This window comes from Sorex fumeus, unplaced genomic scaffold (genome assembly GCF_029834395.1).
Source record: "Sorex fumeus unplaced genomic scaffold, SorFum_2.1 ptg000047l, whole genome shotgun sequence".
Classification (NCBI taxonomy): Eukaryota; Metazoa; Chordata; class Mammalia; order Eulipotyphla; family Soricidae; genus Sorex; species Sorex fumeus.
In genome coordinates, this window is record NW_026606104.1 from 8,694,464 (window position 1) to 8,713,638 (window position 19,175).

The 19,175-nt window shown below is 38.0% G+C and overlaps 1 protein-coding gene across 1 annotated transcript in view; it reads right to left on the reverse strand.

The window, feature by feature from the left end:
• RPAP2 (RNA polymerase II associated protein 2) overlaps positions 1-19,175 on the reverse strand; it is a 74,867-nt gene that overhangs the window by 43,562 nt on the left and 12,130 nt on the right. Inside the window, exons 7-9 of the mRNA XM_056123093.1 lie at positions 11,038-11,073; positions 7,374-8,298; positions 1,467-1,549 (exon numbers count right to left, since the gene is read on the reverse strand). Coding sequence (XP_055979068.1) covers positions 1,467-1,549; positions 7,374-8,298; positions 11,038-11,073 — 1,044 coding nt within the window. The remainder of the gene's footprint in view (positions 1-1,466; positions 1,550-7,373; positions 8,299-11,037; positions 11,074-19,175) is intronic.

A 19,175-nucleotide genomic window follows, 5' to 3' on the forward strand; every position in this document is an offset into this window, starting at 1 on the left:
GAAACAAATCTCGGAACTCAGCAGATTTTGGCAGAAATCCCTCCAGATTTAAGTGTCCACATTTTGAAATTTCAAAATTGCATGGCCACTACTGCAGCCAATGTGACATGATGTTATTCATAACCAGCAATAGAAAACAAACTGTCTACTGTTGCCTTTTTGGCAGATCTGAGTGTTGGGGTAAAATCCCAAATAATATTGGTGGGTCTGGTGTCCAAATATTGAATGTAATCAAAGTAGAGAGAGAGTAGTGTGGAAATCATCTGCCTCACAGGTAGGGGGAGGGTGTGGGATGGGAGTATACTGGGGTTTTTGGTAGTGGAGAATGGACACTGGTGAAGGTACGGGTTTTTCACTGTATGACTGAGACTTAAACCCGAAAGCTTTGTAATTGCTCTCACAGTGATTCAATTAATAAAATTAAAAAAGAAAAAAAAAAGTAAGGTGGAGTTCATGCACAATTCAATCAGCCTAATCAGTGGCTGAATAAATAGCAGTACTCCTACATTAAAAAAAAAAAAGTAAATCCCTGATATCATGTCCCTTGACCCCTAAGTATTTTCTTATGCATCTCTAAATACATGTATTTGAGCACTGTAGCTCAGTGACAAAGCACATAGTTGACAAGTATGAAACCCTTTTAGGCTTTTTTGGGAAGAGAAACCAGGACTGCCAATTTTAAATGTTGGTAAAATTGGGCCAATTATTTCTACCCAGGGAACAATCATTTTCAACCAAGAATGCTAAAACTGAAGTGCAAAGTTGAACTGAACAAAAACTCAAGTTGCTCTGTACGAATATGTATGCAAACTTAGTTATTAGACCATTAAAACTTTGCAAAATCTAATTCACATGTGAAACGAATGTGACACATTTGCCATAAATCATTATTTAAATGGGTCTAGCTTTAATCTTTTTCCCCTGTTTTCACTGAATTACTAAGTGGAATGAAGTAGTTTCATTTTCTTTTCTTTCTTTCTTTTTTTCTTTTTTTTCTTTTGAAGCAAATAAATCTTTTTATGAAGCAAATAAATCCTTTTTTTTAAGCAAATAAATCTTTGTATTTTCATTTTCTACTCTCACACACTTACCCTTTTTTTCCCTTCTTCTTGCTATTTGATTTTTAGATCACATCCAGTGCTCAGGGCTTACTCTTGGCTCTGTGCTCAGGAATCACTCCTAGCAGGGTTTGGGCAACCATATGGAGGGATACAACCTGGGTCTGTGGTGCACAAGGCAAGCACCTTACCTATTTCTCCTGCACCAATTCTCTTTATTATGATCTGCCTTGGTACCTTCTAAACGAAACAAAAGCTAATTCTTGATACAATATTTTAATAGTCTAAATTTATCAGGTGAACAAGTCCAACTAAACTTTTTACACCATTTTCAAAGTTTAAAATTCAATTACATCTTCTATAAATTATGAATTCATAAATAAAAGTGAGATGATAAAATATACTTACACTTTACTTAATTTTTCAAGCACAATGCGTTTTCTAATCTGGTTCTGAGAACTTGAGTCTATCAGTGGAAAGGTGGGATCATGCTGAATAACATTTAAAAAAGCAGAACAAAATCATAAATTTAACATTTTTTCTTTGATAAGAACAATAAGTATCAAATATGAAACTACACCTATGGCACAGCAGAATAAAAACCAGGTAAGAGAAGTAGAAAATTTAAATTTGAATACAAAGTCATTAGGCTGATGTGAACTTTTGTTTGCTTTTGGGTCAGTCACACCTGGCAGTGGCTCAGGCTTACTCCTAGATATCACTCGTGGCAGGGCTGGGGAACCACATGTGAGGCCAGGTACCAAACCCAGGTAGGTCACATGTAAGGCAAGCTCCCTACCCACTATACTATTGCTCTGTCCCATGAACTTCTTTTTGAGTCATCATCTTTATTTTTTTGCACTACTGGGGATCAAACCCTGTCCTCTATTTCCTCATCTGCATAACAGTCATGCATACCTTCCTGAATGAGAAAATATATATGAAAGAATTCTGCAAAGTGCTAAATGCCAGAGAGATTTATATTAGGAGATTACAACTAGTAAGTACTTAAAATATGTTATGGGAATTCCATTTGTAGATATAGCAGTGGAAATAATTCAAATGATCACATTTGCTAAGAATGTAAAAAGCTTGGAATAAAACTGCATTTGTCCAAAAGCATCAGAGACCAAAAATGCAGTTAAAACCTGAGATTTGGAAAAGGATAATTCCAGACTAATTCAAGAAAATACAACTTAGAAGTCCAATGCACTATCCATTGTGCAACAGAGCCACTTAGAAGATACAATTTAGATACTGAGAACCTGCTCTCTGTCTTTCTACCCAGTATTTTAGTTTGGGGTATGCCAAGAAGAGGTACTGGCAACCCTTCTTCAAGCTTCAGACTTTGGAAGAGACGAAGAAGTTATCTAGAAGTTAGAATGAACAGGAAACAGCCAGGCTCTTATAGAAACTGAAGCATGCTCAAGAGCCTGAGTTCTATCTACAGTTCTGCATAGTCTCCTGAACACTACTGGGTGTATCTAGGACCCCCAGCACAACTGAACCTGAGCATCACTCAGGTAGGCCTGAACAAATAACCATTTGGTCCCCATAGTACTGCTTGGAGGGCCATATAATGATAATAGTAATAATATTAAAGGCAGTTCTTGGGAGCCCAGGGATATGGCTCAGTCGTAGTGTGCTTCGCTGCATGTATGAGGCTATGTGTTTGATCCCTTGGACTACCTCACATAAGGCCATATCAGTGAATGCAATCTCCAGCATTCTGGTTTTAATCCCCAGAGCAGTAACATGTTTGTGACTCCCAGTGAGCATTAGAACTAAGTATGTAACCACAGACAATTCAACAGGAATATCCACAACAAAGGCAACAGGTGGAAAAAAAACTCAGAATATTCTCAAAAGTTATTGAAATATGACTAAAAAAATATTAGTGTCAGCAAAAGTAGACAGTGAGGAAACAAACAAAAATCACCAGAGAGAAATGTTACTCTAGGGAGGTTCAATTTACCATAATAATCTTACATATCATCCTGTAACATATCAAGTATTGAAATACACAAAATGTACAAATATACAAAAACTGAAAGGAGAGCTAATAAACTTATAGTTTGGTGGGAGACTTTGATCCACTTCATTAACTCTTTTTGTAACTAGTGGAAGATATTTTGATTAAAAGTTTTGAGAAAACCAAACCAAAAATTAAATCGTTATTATCAAATGTGCACGATTTCCCCAGTGAAAGAGAATTTAATGAAATATGACCCATAGTCTTCACTGTAAGCAAAAATAAAACTCAGATTAATTTTAATGTGAATGGGCAAAGTATAACATCTATAAGTTTCAATAACTATGACTTAGCAAAGATTTCTTAAAGACGTCACTAAAGACAATAAAGTGACTTAAGACACCCTTAGTGAGAGTGAAAGGGCAAGTCTTAGAGTGCAAGATAATATCTGCAATATGCGTAACTGACTGGAGCGATAGCACAGCGGGTAGGGTGTTTGCCTTGCAGGTGGCTGACCCAGGATCGATTCTTCCAACCCTCTTGGAGAGCCTGGCACGCTACCAAAAGTATTCCACCTGCACAGAATAGCCTGGCAAGCTACCCATGGAGTATTCGACATCCCAAAAAAACAGTAACAATTCTCACAATGGAGACGCTATTGGTGCCTGCTCCAGAAAATCGATGAACAATGGGAAGACAGTGCTACAGTGCTATGTGTAACTAACATCATCTCACCCCACAGAAACTGGCCCCTGTCCAAAAAACAAAAGCAACCGGTGTTGGCACAGATGTGGGGAGAAAGGGACTCTACACTGCTGGTGGGAATGCTGACTAGTTCACCCCTTTTGGAAAACAGTATGGACGATTGTCAAAAAATTAGAAATTGAGCTCCCATTTGACTCAGCAATACCACTCCTGGGAATACATCCTGGAGAGGCAAAAAAGTATAGTAGAAATGACATCTTCACTTGTATGTTCATTGCTGCACTGTTTACAATAAAAATCTGGAAAAAACCCGAGTATCCAAGAACAGATGACTGGTTAAAGAAACTTTGGTACATCTATACAATGGAATACTACACAGCTATTAGAAAAGATGCAGCACTGTAGCACTGTCCTCCCGTTGTTCATCAATTTGCTCGAGTGAGCCCAGAAACGTCTCCATTGTGAGACTTGTAGTTACTGTATTTGGCATATCGAATGCGTCACAGGTAGCTTGCCAGGCTTTGCCGTGCGGGCGAGATACTCTTTGTAGCTTGCTGGGCTCTCCCAGAGGGGTGGAAGACTTGAACTTGGGTCAGCCAGATCAGCCGCGTGCAAGGCAAATGCCCTACCTGTTGTGCTATCGCTCCAGCCCTAGAAAAGATGAAAGCATGAAATTTGTATGTAAGTGGATCAACATGGAAAGTATCATGCTAAGTGAAATGAGTCAGAAAGAGAGGGACAGGCATAGAAAGATTACACTCATCTGTGGAAGACAAAGTAACAGAATGGGAGACTAAGACCCAAGAGTAGTAGAGATAAGGACCAGGAGGTTTGCTCCACAGCTTGGAAAACGGCCTCACATGCTGGGGGAAAATGCGGCTCAGATAGAGAAGGGAATACCAAGTAAAAGATGTTGGGAGGACCCATTCAGGTTGAAGATGCAAGCCAAGAGTAGACTACAGACCAAACATGATGGCCGCTCAATACCTCTATTGCAAACCACAACACCCAAAAGGAGAGAGAATAGAAGGGAATGCCCTGCTGCTAAGGTGGAGTGGGGTGGTGGGGCATGGGGTGGGGGTGGTGGGAGGGATGCTGGGAACATTGGTGGAGAATGGGCACTGGTGGAGGGATGGGTAAACAATCATTGTATGCAAACACGAAAGTTCATAAGTTTGTAACTGTACCTCACGGTGATTCACTAATTAAAAAAAAAAAAAGAGCAAGAAAGATCCCAAAAGATACTCAAGATCCAAGAGAATCTCGTAATAGAAACAGGAAACAGTTTAAAAGTTCATCAACATAAATAGTCGTATATTTATATAATGAAAACACAGCAATGAAAGAACTACTATCATATGGAGCAACACAAATAATTCACAAACATAAGGCTGATGAAGTAAACATAAGACTGATGAAGTAAACCAAAGAACTGGAACCAAAGAACACAGTGGGAATCTACTTATACATAGTTGAAAATGGTAAGGCTAACCTATGCAATTCATAGTATTATCTTGATTGGGGAGATAGCTCAAAGGGGTGAACACTTGCTTTGCATGCCCAAGACCCCAAATTTGATTCCTGGTCCCTTGTGTCCTCCCCCAGCCCACAAGGGTCACACCTGATGGTAGGCCCAAGCACCACCACGTCACCAGGCTAAAGCACTGAACTGTCAGGTCCAAACTGAGTATCACTCAGGTGACCTCTGGGTCCCCAAATGCCCCTGGGGAAGCACCTCTAAAAAAAACCCATCAATTCTGAAAAGAGGTAATGATTAGGAATGAACAAGAAGGGTTTCTTGTTTACTTTTGTTGTGATAATTCAAAGGCTGTACATCTATGTATTTTACTACAATGACAAGTTTTGAAATGTTATGAAGCAAAACAGTAAAAATAGTGAAATTTCAGGGATTAAATTTTTCTCTTTAAAGTTTACAATCACAAAAACTACAAAACAAAACAAAAAATACTGTAGTAGGTTTATAGCAGCAGAGTGAGAGAGTTCAGTCTTTTTCCAAGCTTAACATAAGTCATGTAAGTGATTTAAGACAGGTGAAGTGACTTCAAAATATAGTGTCGGGTTAGGTAACATTTGGCAAATTACAATGGCTAATAGAAATACTGAAAGATTTACATCTTCTATCTTAAATCTCAGTAGCATACATAAGTACTACTTATCATGTACCAAGCATGTCAGCATAATAAATGCTTTTGTATACATTATCCTTAAAATTCCATGGGGCTGGAGAGGTTGTACTGCGTTAGGGTGCTTGCCTTGCGGGTAATCGACCCAGGTTCACTCCCCAGTATACGAGAGTCCCCCAGCACCATCAGGAATGATCCCTGAGTGCAGAGTCAGGAGTAAGCTCTGAGCAACACTGGGTGTGGCCCCAAAACAAAACAAAACAAAAACAAAAAATTCCTAACAATAAGCAAGGGAAGCTATTGAAAGCAACACAAATGAGTAATCACTCAAGAGATTAACTTCTCAGAAAGTCAATAAATGGCAGAGCAAACATTCAAACTTAGGTCTACCTGAGGTGTTCCATTTTCTTTTATGTTCATTGTTCCCCAGTAAGTTTTTCATTTTTTTTACATGCTCCTATACTATTCTGTATTTTATTTTTCCTTCTATTTTAAGGTGAGAATGCTTACCAAATATTAGACAAATATTTTAGTATTCAACTTAGTAAGTCTTTCTACTGCAAACAACTCTGTTGGAAATAAAATAAAAAAGATAAAGAACTTTTTTTTAAGTATATATTATTTCAGATATCCCACACAGGTATTTCAGATATTCCATACAGACAAGTGAAATAATATATAATTAAAAAGAAAAATACCAAACCTCATCAGAAAGTCTTTATGTTATATGAAGAATCAAATTTTAAAGAAAATGTCCCACAGGCCTAAGCTAGTTCTACATTAGAGAAAAATTACGCATTTTTGCAAATTTTCTGGGAACAAATAACAACTTATTTGAAAATAATGCTGCCCCATACCGGAAAACTGTATTTTACTACTTTTAAATTTTCTCTTGGGCTCTCTACCAATGAGCTACAACCCTGGCACCTTGGAGGTGGTGTTTTAAACCTGAAGATTTAATGACTCAAGAAACCTAAAAAATGCAACAATGATGGAAAGTAAATCATCCAACAATTCTCCCTGAAAATCAGGCTTGACTCTTTTGCAAACCACAACACCCAAAAGGAGAGAGAGAACAAAGGGGAATGCCCTACCACAGAGGCAAGGTGAGATGGGGGGAATGGGGGGGTGGGAGGGATACTGGGATCCATGGCAGTGGGAAATGGTAACTGGTGGAGGGATAGGTATTTGATCATTATATAACTGAAACCCAAGCACAAAATTTCTAAGTCTACAACTGTACCTCATGGTGTCTCACTAAAAAAAAATAAAATAAAAAGTAGGGCTCATTGTGAAAGATGGCTAAACTTTCATTTACTGTAACAGGAATCTAAGAGCTAAATGTCCAAAATAAATCTAATAATAGAGAAATAAGCACATGATACAGGAAAAAAAAAAGCAACAATGAACTATTTTTCTTCCTGCTCTAATATCTGCACTAGTAAGTATTCCATATTTCAGCAGCATGGTAAACTTGTCTTCATTTAGACATACCTCTTCTGAGTCTTGTGATTTGGTGGTTTCTTCATTCAAAACATACTGTCCCCTATAAAACTCTCTGATCCTTAGATTTAATGTTTCAGTTTCTTTTTTCAAGTTTTCATAACTTGGCAGTGGCTTAATGGCTGTATTAGAGGCCTTAAATGGTAAAGACTCATCCAAACTGTTCTGAGATTCCCCCACCGGAGAGGAATAACTATCTGGGTCAGACTTTATGTCATCCTCATCAAGTTCTTCTTCTTTAGCCTGAGGGCCCGAAGAGGGTTTCAGACAAAAAGAAGCATACTTTTGGCCATATAAAAACCTCAATGTTTCTTCTGTCTTCCACTCAATCAAAGTTTCCTTCAGGACTTTAAGTATGTTTTTCTTTGCAATTTCAGGACACACCTGTACCGCATCAGGAGCTGACCTTGACTTGGCATACTTCTTCTTAAAATGCTCGGCACTTTTCTTGCTTAGGCCTACTAGAGTTATTTTTGAACTACTGTACTCAATTTCAGAATTTTTTGAAGCTTCTAATTTTTCCTGCAAAGGATGATTTGTAGAAATTTGAGTACTTCCTTTCTGTAAGGGAGGTTCACAAGTCGCAGCTTTCTCCACATGTATTAATCTGCAATGGCCTAACTGTTTGGTGACATCATCCACTGTCCCTTCTCTGTCTTCATGATTGGAGTTAGCTTTATGACTGGCTTTCTTTTTCACTATGCCTTTTTGGTGCAGCTGTGGCCTTATATCCGTTGCGTTTGGTCTGTTTCCTGGAAGAATGGAGGAAACAAAGTCTTGTTCATTATCACTGCTACTATCACTAAGAGTGCTGGGAGAAGTGGGTTCATCATGCTTCACAAGATGGCCAGGACTGTCAATGTCTGAGGTTTCAATGGCTTTACTGCTTAGTTGAACTTCTACTCCTGAATGGCCACTGTAGAGGGAAAGAAGCAAAATAACTGTAACAGAAAAGCAAAATGTCCCATAGTATTTCATAACTTTCAAGACAGATTTTGGTCCCTAGGGAGTCTTTTTACAGGCATATGTTTACAGGCATATATGTCTGCTCTGGGGACGGCAAGGAGGGGTTTACACACCACACACCCATACCCACACCGACTCTGAATATTGCATCTACTGAAATACTTTACTATTTATTATTATTAGTTATATTTTGGGTGACACCCAGCAATATTCAGGGGTTCCTCTTGGTGGTGCTTGGAAGACCACATGGTGCTCTGATTGGGGCACAATAGCTGTATTCAGGGAACCATACCGAATCAGGGATCAAGTCTGGAGCTACTTCTGTATGTAAAACATCCACTCCAGTCTTTGGGCTATTTCCCTAGCCCCTGAATTTCCCTAATTTTTTAAAATTATAATTATGTTGGATGCAAACAGTCCAGCCTCAAATTATCTTGATTTTTACCTGTTATATTTTTGAGGCTACTTTGCAGTCGGAAAACTGGTTTAGATTTTCTTTTGAAAATCTCATTACTGGCTTCTTAAATAAGTAAATATATATATGTATATATATATATATATATAAATTTTACAGAAACTCTGTTCAGGTTTTGAAAGATAAAAGAGATATTTCAACATTTCCAAATTCTGATAGTTATACAGAAAGTTTCATAGCAAAAAAACATACAGTTTTAGCAGAAAGTACAGTTGGTAAACCAAAATTTATCAATGAAAGACATTTACATTTAAAACATCCTGAGTTACAGCAGTAAAAATGAACAGTTTTTTCTTCCATTATGTTCTTTCAATTTCCAGGCTAGAGCAAAAAAAAAGATCAAACATAATGAAGTAGTGTGGGTATGTCTATATAGATATGAGCACAAATCAAGGATAGTTGAGCACTTCCTCTAAAGCAAATATCCATACCCAAACCAGGAAAGATTGGGATGAGAGAGAAGGCTAGAATAGGAAGCTTCTTCTCATGAAAGGTACATGAGAACTCTATTTCTTATAAACAGAAACTCTCTGTAAACCTGAACCTACTCCCAAAAAAAAACGATTTTGTGTGTGTGTGTGTGTGTGTGTGTGTGTGTGTGTGTCTATGTCTACCTATAAAGTAGCACAGTGAAGAAAGAACAGTGGGCTGGAGTGATAGTACAGCGGGTAGGGTTTTTACCCAAATGGTCCCCTGAGCACCACCAGGAGTAATTCCTGAACATTGCCGGGTGTGACCACCACCCCTCCCCCCCACACACACTTAAAAGAAAAACAAAAAAGAAGAACTGCATACTGGCAGGGAGGGGCACTATAAAAAGGAAGAAAAAAAGTTCAAAATAAAGTGTTTATTCAATATTAGATATAATTTTTTTAGTTAGAATTTGGCCTACATAGTCAGAGGACTGTCTGCATCCAATATAATTATAACTAAAAAAAAATCAGAAAACTGAGGTGCTGAGGAAATAGCCCAAAGGCTAGAGTGCATGCTTTATATGCCGTAGCAGCTTCAGACTTGATCCCTGGTTCTGCATGATTTTCTGAATACAACAGTTGTGGCCCCAAAACACATACACACACACACGCACACACACAAATTAGAAAACTGAACATTCATTTATTTCACACAAACACACAAATTAGGAAACTGAACATTCATATATTTCATATTTCTCTGAGAATTTTACGGTAAGTACATTTTTGTTTATCGTAATTGGAAGCTACACACTAAAGATAATCTTGTCAATAAACATTTTGTTGCTTGTTTTCAAGACCATGTAATTAAGGTGGTAAATAAAAACGAGCAAATAAATTCTGGGAAACAAGCAACTATTTTGAGAGGTTGTCATGGTTGGGCAAATAGAATCATGAGATTTTAGATAAAAACCACAAGTTGGAATTTCTGGACTGATAGCACAGTGTGTAGGGCATCTGCCTTGCACACAGCCAACCCAGGTTCGATTCCTCTGTCCCTCTTGGAGAGCCCAGCAAACTACTGAGAGTATCCCGCCCACATGACAGCCTGGCAAGCGTGGCCTATTCAATATGCCAAAAATAGTAACAACAAGTCTCCCAAAGGAGACTTTACTGGTGTCCGGTTGAGCAAATCGATGAACAACAGGAGGACAGTGCTACAGTGTTAATTAAAAAAAAAAAAAACTGATACACTAATATTTTTAAATCCTATGAAAGACTAAAAACCTTTCAATAGGGGCCAGAGAGAAAGTACAGTAGGTAGGGTGCAGGCCTTGCACACAGCTCACACAGGTTTGATCCCTATTACTGCCTATGGTCCCCTAGGCCCCTTCAGGAGCAACCCTTGAGCACACAGGTAAAAAACCTCTGGGTATGGCTAGAAAGACAAAAACCAAACCAAACAAACAAAAAAAACCTTTCAACAAATGTAATTGGCAAAATCCACTTGACAAAGAAACACATTATGTCAAATGGAAGCTGTGTTTGTGCCATATTTCAACAAGTTCAATTAGATTGCCTTGGTAGGAACAGCTGTACATAAATCATACAGATCAAACACACCATCTTACCAACACAAAAGAAAAAGCTGTACAAGGCAAATAATTCTTTGTGTGGGCTAGAATGAACACTTACATAATACATCTGCACAGCAAACCCAAGAGCTCCCATCACCTGGTTTATTCTAATGTTTCTATTGACATGAATATATAGAAGGGAAGAGATACTGATTCATCCATACCTTTGTCCTTCCTGAAGCAGCTGAAAATCAGGATGCCTGTGACAAAAAGAAAGACAAAGAAAACTGAACACAACCAATGTCCAATATTTTCAAGTGTTTATTATAAATATACTGGATAGAAACATATGAAAGAAATTGTTTATATAAGGGTATTTTCTAGAGAAAAAATGAAAGGCGGAGGCACTGCAAAATTTAATCACAAGTAATCTGGAAATGTAGCTTTTATTTTTTAAATAAATCTTAAAAAATCTCAGTCAAAAAGTGATTTACTCACATTGCAGGACTAAGTTCAACTTTCTAAACCCAATAGTTTCCCATAATTTGACCGGAGTAAAACACTCCTCCCCTGAATTTCAGAACCATCACTGTTTGTACAATGAATATAATTTGTGTGTTCTGTTTTTAGTTTGAGGCCATATCTGACAGTGCTCTGGGGCTACTTCTGGTGCAGTGCTAGGGGCTGTTCCCAGTAGCTGTGAAGAGACCCCCATGTCAGTATTTAGGGGTAATGCTGTGCCAGTAATAGTATTCAGGTCCTTACAATGAGCTAAGTGTGTGCTCTACTAGTAGACTCCTATCTCCGATCCTAATTCTGGTTCGTAAGTTCAATGAAGGCAGAGATCATACAATAACATTTCTTACATTTCCTTTGTGTAAGTAGTACTTTATGGCCTACTTTTGAGAAAGCAGTTGTATAGATAAAATCTGTGCAGATCAGGTGACTTAATTTACCTCTAGGAACAATTCCTCTATGCAATACCAGAAATCATATCTGGCATTGGTAATAAAGTGGGAAGGAAAACATATGCAGAAATAACTACAGAAACAAATCAATCCAAGAAGATAGGAAAGCTAGAACTTTCATATGTTCAAAGTACTTTGAACATGATTGCAAAAAGGTCCTCCTAATGACAATAAAAGATAAAATAAATGTACAAGTAAATAAAACAATATTCCATTTTCATGGATAGGAAGACTTAGTATTTTCAAGATACTAGTTTTTCTCAGTTTGACTGACAAATTCAAAGCAATGTCAATCAAAATTCTGACATGTTTAAGAAGATGCAGAAGTCCCTGAATAGCTAATACCAAACTGAAGGAGAACAATAAGGTTGGAAGACTAGGACCGCAGACTTCAAGACTTAACTTTAAATTAGATAGTTTTATTCTGAATAATGTAAGCAGTATGGCAATTATAATCAATAAAAGTTGTATACTTGAAAGTTAAAAAAAAAAGGACAACTTTAAAAATCACAGTAGAGCTATAGGAAGTAGAATGACCATATCTTGGTATATAAATACATCAATAGAACAAAAGAGAGTGCTCAGAAACAAACCAATATGAATATAATCAAATGATTATCCACATGCAAAAAAATCTATCTTTTATAGAAGATACCCAAAACACTAAAGAATTCCTAATACTACAAAAGCAAGGTTTCAGACAATTCAATTAAAAAAGCAGCCTGGGTCCAGGAAGATGGTTCAGAGGGCTACAGCTCATGCTATGCATGTGGGAACCCCAGGTATTTCGTGCCCTGATTATGCTGGGAGTGACCCTAAGCACAGTACCAGTAGTAAACCCTGAGCCCCACAGGATATGGTCCAAACACCATAATAAACAAACAAAAAATAGGCCAAAAATCCTTAAGAGATACATCACTCAAAAAGATGATTAACAAATATATGAACATTCTACATCATGGTAACAAAGAAATGCAAATTAAAAGGAATAGTTATCACTATCCTTCACCTATTGACTATTCAGAAAACTAACTAGATATTGTGTGTCCTCCCGCCCCCCACATTCAGTTATTAAATTCTACGTCCAATGTGATGATGGTACTAAGCGGTGAAGCTTTGAAAGATGATTAGGTCAAGAGGGCAAACCCAGCAGGAGTGGGATTAGTGCATTCATAAAAAAGGTCTCAGAGATCCCTTCCCATTCCATTGTGAGGTTCCACGTAGAAGTTTGCAATCCAGAAGAAGGTCTTCACCATATTAGACCTCTAGTCACCATAAGAATGAGAAAGAAATTCATATCGTTTATAAGCCATCCATTCTGAATGACATCGGTCAAAACTTTAAGAGATACCTCATCAAGGAAGACAAACTGATATATACAAATAAAGGAAAAGTTGCACCATGTCATATGTCTTCAGAGAAAGGCAAATCAAAACATTAGTAAGACGCCATTACATACTAGTGGAATAGACAGAATCCAGAACACTGACATCCAGAACTGGCAGTGAAGGTAGGGAGCAACACATGTGCTCATTACAGAGGGAAATGCAAAAATAGCACAGCCATCATGAAGACAGTCTGGTGATTACTAAAAGATTAAACATAATCCTACCAGACAATAAAGAAATTATGCTGCTCAATATTTACACAAAGGAGCTGGAAACGTAAATCACATAATGACCTGAAATGCCTGTTTATAGAAACTATATTCAGTGCTGGAGTTAATAACAGGAAGTAAGGTGTTTGCCATGCATGAAGGTGGCCCCAGTTTATTCCCCAGCACTGCATATAGTTCCCCTGTGCCCTGCCAGCAATGATTCCTGAGCACAGAGCAGAAAGAAAGTGCTGAGTATTGCCAGGTGTGATCTAACTATCTATATTCATAGAACTATAAAACTTGGAAGCAATAGAATGTTAAGTAGGTGCATGAGAAAGTTAAGCTGTGGTAAATTCTGTGAAATATTAATGCTAAAATGAATGAGCCATCAAGACATGAAAAGACACAGAGGGAACTTAACTGCATATTACTGAGGGCTATTTGAAAACAAATAAGGCTGTGTGATGAAGGACACTATATTGGAGAAAAGTTAAAACTACAGACAGTAAAAAGATCCAGGGTTAAGGGCGGGAGGTGGGGGGGAGGGTGGTAAAGGGTAGGAAATGAGTAAGTGGAGCACAGAGGGATTTTTAGGTTTATAAAACTATATACGATTAAGGGCTGGAGTGATAGTACAATGGGAAGGGCATTTGCCTTTCATGCAGCCAACCCGAGTTTGATTCCCGGCATCCCATATGGTCTTCTGAGCAATGCCAGGAATAATTCCTGAGTGCAGAGCCAGGAGTAACCCCTGAGCATTGCCAGGTGTGACCCCCCAAAACAAAAAAAACAAAACAAAAATGGAAAACTATACTACTAAATATTATCACGCAGATACAAGCCATTAGAGTTTGTACAAATTTCAGAAGTTATACAACAATGAACCATAAATTTAAACTATGGACTTGGGTGACAATGTATCAATGGAAGTCCACAGACTGTAACAAATAGATTACAGTGATAGGAAATGGTGAGAATGGGGGAAGGCTCTGCATGGGAGGGAGAACCGACTTATTCCCTCTCCATTTTGCTTTCAATCCAAAACTGCAGTTTTTTGTTCGTTTGGGGGCCACACCTGTCAATGCTTAGGGGTTACTTCTGTCTCTGAGCTCAGGGATCACCCCTTGGCTATGCTCAAGGGTCTATGTTGGATGCTGCAGATGAAACCTGGGTCAGCCACATGCAAGGTAAGTACCCTACCTTGCACTGTATCTCGCTGTACTATCACTCCAGCCCCAAACCTAAAACCGCTTTTAAAATAAAGTCCGCTTTACACACACACACACACACACACACACACACACACACACACACAAAGAAATAAGGAAACTAGGCATGTATTAAAGAGACATTAAGGCACTGAAAAAACAGAAAACAAACCCCCAAACCACCACTAACCTTTCAACTTTAAAAAGCCAGGCCAAATGGAATCAGAATCAAATGAGCTAAGGCATTTGCTTATTTATTTTTAAAGTTTTTGGGTCACACCCAGCAATGCTCAGGGGTTATCCTGGCTCTGCACTCAGGAATTACTCCAAGAGGTGCTTGGTGAACCATATGGGATGCTGAGAATCAAACCTGGGTAAGGCATGTACCACCTTACCTGCTGTACTGTATCTCCAGCCCCAAGTTAAGACATTTTTTTAAGTTAAGACATAATAAAGGCTATTTGAGTTTTAAGTATTTTTCTAATTAAACAGTACAGCATCAAATATATAACATTGCTTATGTAATTCATTATCTCTTGATAATTTTTGATAATTCATTTATCTTTTGGTCAGTATTAAGCACAGGACACATTGTAGGGAATGGTTGTCCTGTCAATTCTCTGTTATGGGAGGCCCCTCTAAAGGAACCAGGCACACCCCACCAATACCATATAACAGGAGGTATACAGGTATAAGAGTAATTGCCATCTTTACTGTAGAGATTTCTTGGTCATTCTAGAGTTCCCCAAACCAATAATAAAAATGTTTGAAGGAAGAAGGCAAAACAGAGCAATATGTGGTAGTTGCCTGGGAGTAGAAATTTAATCATTTTTTTTCCTTAGTCCCTCAACCAATAGCCACCTAACTTTCCCAATCATCCAAATTATTCTGTTTACACTACCTCTTCCCACTCACTAAAATTTCAGTCACAGATGTTACCTTGGTTTTGAGTTGCAAAGAATGACACTGCGTGAGTTAGTCACCTTGACTACAGCAGGGGGTTATTTATAACTCCCATTAAGGTTATTTTTTTCCTTAAATAATATGGTAACATTCACAATAGAAATGTTTCATTGCCTGTTGATTACTTTTTTCCAATTGCACTTAAAAGTTTTCTCATTCTTCCTAATCTACATCCCATCACCACCAAAATCTTTATGGCTAAAATGACCAAGGTTCAGTACTATGCAGCTGTCTATGCTAGGGAAGTACCACAGTGGGTATGTTACATAAAACAAACAGTTTTATTTATTGGTCAGTATGGCTCATGAGAGCTATGCTACTGCATCCTATAATACAGGAGAGTGAGTGGCAAGATCATAAGAAAGGTGTGAGCTGTCACAGGAAGTCAGAGTAGAAAGAGAAACTTGCTGTTGAGCCAATAAAGAAAAGCTTCAGATTCATCCAGTCTGTAAAAATAGATAGAACTTTTATAGTAAGGTATTTGAAGCTTATCACATGGCTTTTACTCTGATATTCACCCCCTTTCCCTCTTTCTTTTAGTATGTTCTCATGCTTAAATTGCCACTGTTAAAAATAAGTGACTAAGGAACAATAAAAAAATCCTTCTTTTAGTTTCACTGCATCCCTCACTCCACCTGCAAGCCTTCTTACAAATAGAATCTTCACTTATAACTATCAATTCTGCTATTTCTGATTGGGATACCTGCCCTCTCTCCACTGGAATCTGTATGCAACACCCTACTGAAATTGCTTATGCTAAGATCATCAATTACCACAGGAATGCTAAATTCAAGCATTTTCCCCAGTGGTTTTAGTTTTTCCATTTTAGAGCAGAGGAAAGACAATCATGAGAAAAGATCCTGAGGGGGGGAAAAACACAGGAATACATACTAGAAAAAGTCTTTGATGAGAGGAGAATTTAATCAGCAAGACAGAGGTTGCTGTATTAGCAATGGGGAGGCAGGTAAATGAAAGAGGCCATGAAGAACACAAAAATCTGTTGGATGCCTGCAGTCTTTTCAGTTAAACAGATTAAGCTTAAAGAAGAGAAAGGTACTAATCAATAAAAAACAAAGAAAAATATGTTAGCACTCAATTGACACTAGACCAAAGGAAGTAGAACAGGGGCAAAGGAACAGAGTATAGGTCTGGCTCCAGACAGATCTGGGTTTAAATTCAATACCTACATATATGAGCCAAGCATTCTCAGCTGGGACTCTAATCTTTCTAAATCCTCAGTCCCACCATCCACAAAATGGTTAATAATACTTCAATCAAGGAGGATGAAAGGGCTGAGCTAACGGAGTTGGCCTATCTAAAGTGGTAATGATTTAATCTGAGAATTTTATCCAGTAATGTCAGCAAACTAGCACAGAAAAAGAGAATGAACAAACTTGGAAGGTGGACATGATAAAGGGAGAATATAGTTTGCTTGAGACCTGCTGATTGTGGAACTCAAGAGAAAAAATTAGATGAGGGTCTGTGAACCTCTTAGAAGAACAGAAGGTGAGACAGGAGGTCAAAAAGAGGTCAGCTAGCACATTTAGGAGCAATGACTGTAGATGAGACAGAGGCTGTGGTCAGGGACGGGAAACTCGTGTCAAGAACTTGGAGGCCAAGAATCCTTCCAAACAAAAGTGAAAATTCAAGTATGGCTGAAATGAAATACATTAATCAAAATGTCAGTGTAATTTTAAATCATGAATGCAATTTAAGTGTTGTGAGAAACCATATTATCTCTATTTCTAAATAAAAGTATACATATCTGTATCACTAAGTATGTATATTAGATATAAACCAACAGAAAACACCAGACTATAATTCCCCAGTGTGGTGGGAACTTCTCAAATATAATTGTAGACATGTTACTCAGAAAGTTTCTATTCTACAAACCAAGTAGAACGAAGGTGGCTTGTTCAGGAAGAGGTTAAAGAAGTTGTTCTGCAGAGGTTTTTGGCTTCCGCACCTCTGAGATTATGTTTATTGCTCAGAAGCATGTGTGAAAATCCCCTGCTCTGGGCCACAGGATGGCGCTTCCAGCTCAGTCAGCATTAACCACTCACTCTCAACTTGATCTTTCAAATGTCAGTTTTGATTTTCAACGTTTGCCTTTCCTTCTTACTAGCTCCTGATATCCTAGGTTATACACAGGAAACGTCTCTCTTTCAAAGACTTGTCAGAATCCAGAGTTTACAAAATTACAAATGGAGCGACGTGAGTGCCTAAATGAGCACTGTTTCAGAGCAACAAGACTTTATGCGGTCTGCTTCTGGTCACCAAGCAGATGAAAAACTTCTAACTGACAGCAGGAAAAACATCCTACTGCATCATGACCCAGGTCACGTAGCTCAGTCTGTCTCTGACAGGCCAGCAGGTGACACTCTGAGCCCAGTGCTGCTGCAACTTTCTCTAACATTGGGATCTGCTCCAAGTATTCTTCATACCTTCACTGAAACATGCGAGGCTAAAAGACTTCTAAGATGCTTTCTGGCTCCAGAGCTTTGAGGAGCTGGCTGAGAGGTTCGAGCACTTGCCTTGCGTGTGTTATCTTAGACCATTAATAAAAATTTATAAGCTTCGGGGGTATCGAGCTAGAATTCATGAATTTGTCTAGTCTTCCTTAAATCTTAGCACTTATAATGAGAAAGTGAGTTTACCACAGCATAAAATAGAATCTTAAAAATTTTAAGGGACACTAGAGGTTTTTAAATTTTAGAACCCAAGAAATAAAGTTATATTAGCTCTTACAATTAGGTATGAGAGACAAAGTTCAGTTAAATGCAATATTCTATTGCTAAATGGTATGTAAAATCAGTATTCCTGAAGGTACTCACATACTAATCAAATCCTGTAGTAATCTTCATCTTTGTAGACAGAAACGTTAAAATTATTTTAGTAATTTTTATTCTAAATTCTAAAATGAGACAAATGTCCCTCCTTGGGGGGGGGGTAGTTAAGTTTCCATAGTCTTAGGCTAACAATTTTAATTTTCATTAATTTTAGAGATAAGTCCTTATCTAGAAAATTTTCACTATAGTAGAAGTGACTAGAATGTTGGAACAAATGTGAACTAAATGATTAAACATAACTTTTTTTCTTTACAGATGAGGAAACCAAAGTTTAGTGTTGGAACAGACTTTTCTATGGTAAAAAAAAAAAGGCTAATCTGAGATCAAACAAAACAGTGCTCTTAAAATTGCAGGTCCATCCCTTAAAGGGATGGACACAAGCTTCAAATGCATGAGGCACGAGACAGCCCCCACCAGGACTAACCAAGCATCACAGGGAGAGCCACATAAGCACCACTGGGAGGCCCCTTTAAAAGATAAATTTAAAAAACTCCGCATTTTGGAATTAATCAATAAGGTGCACTGGTACCAATATAACATTTTTAAAAAGCAAGAGTCAGAACACCTGCGAGTCTGGGTTGATACCTGATGCCAGGTGGGGAGAGAGGTGGAAGCAAAAGCAGAAAATACCAGAGGCTAGAAAGAAAAATACAGAATCTTTATGATGTATCCAGGATAAGTACTGCTTCATAAAGCTTCACTTTAGTTATATGTATGTATTGTATTATAGCAAGCTGCATTTACATGGGGTAATTTTTTCTTAAGTCATTAAAATAA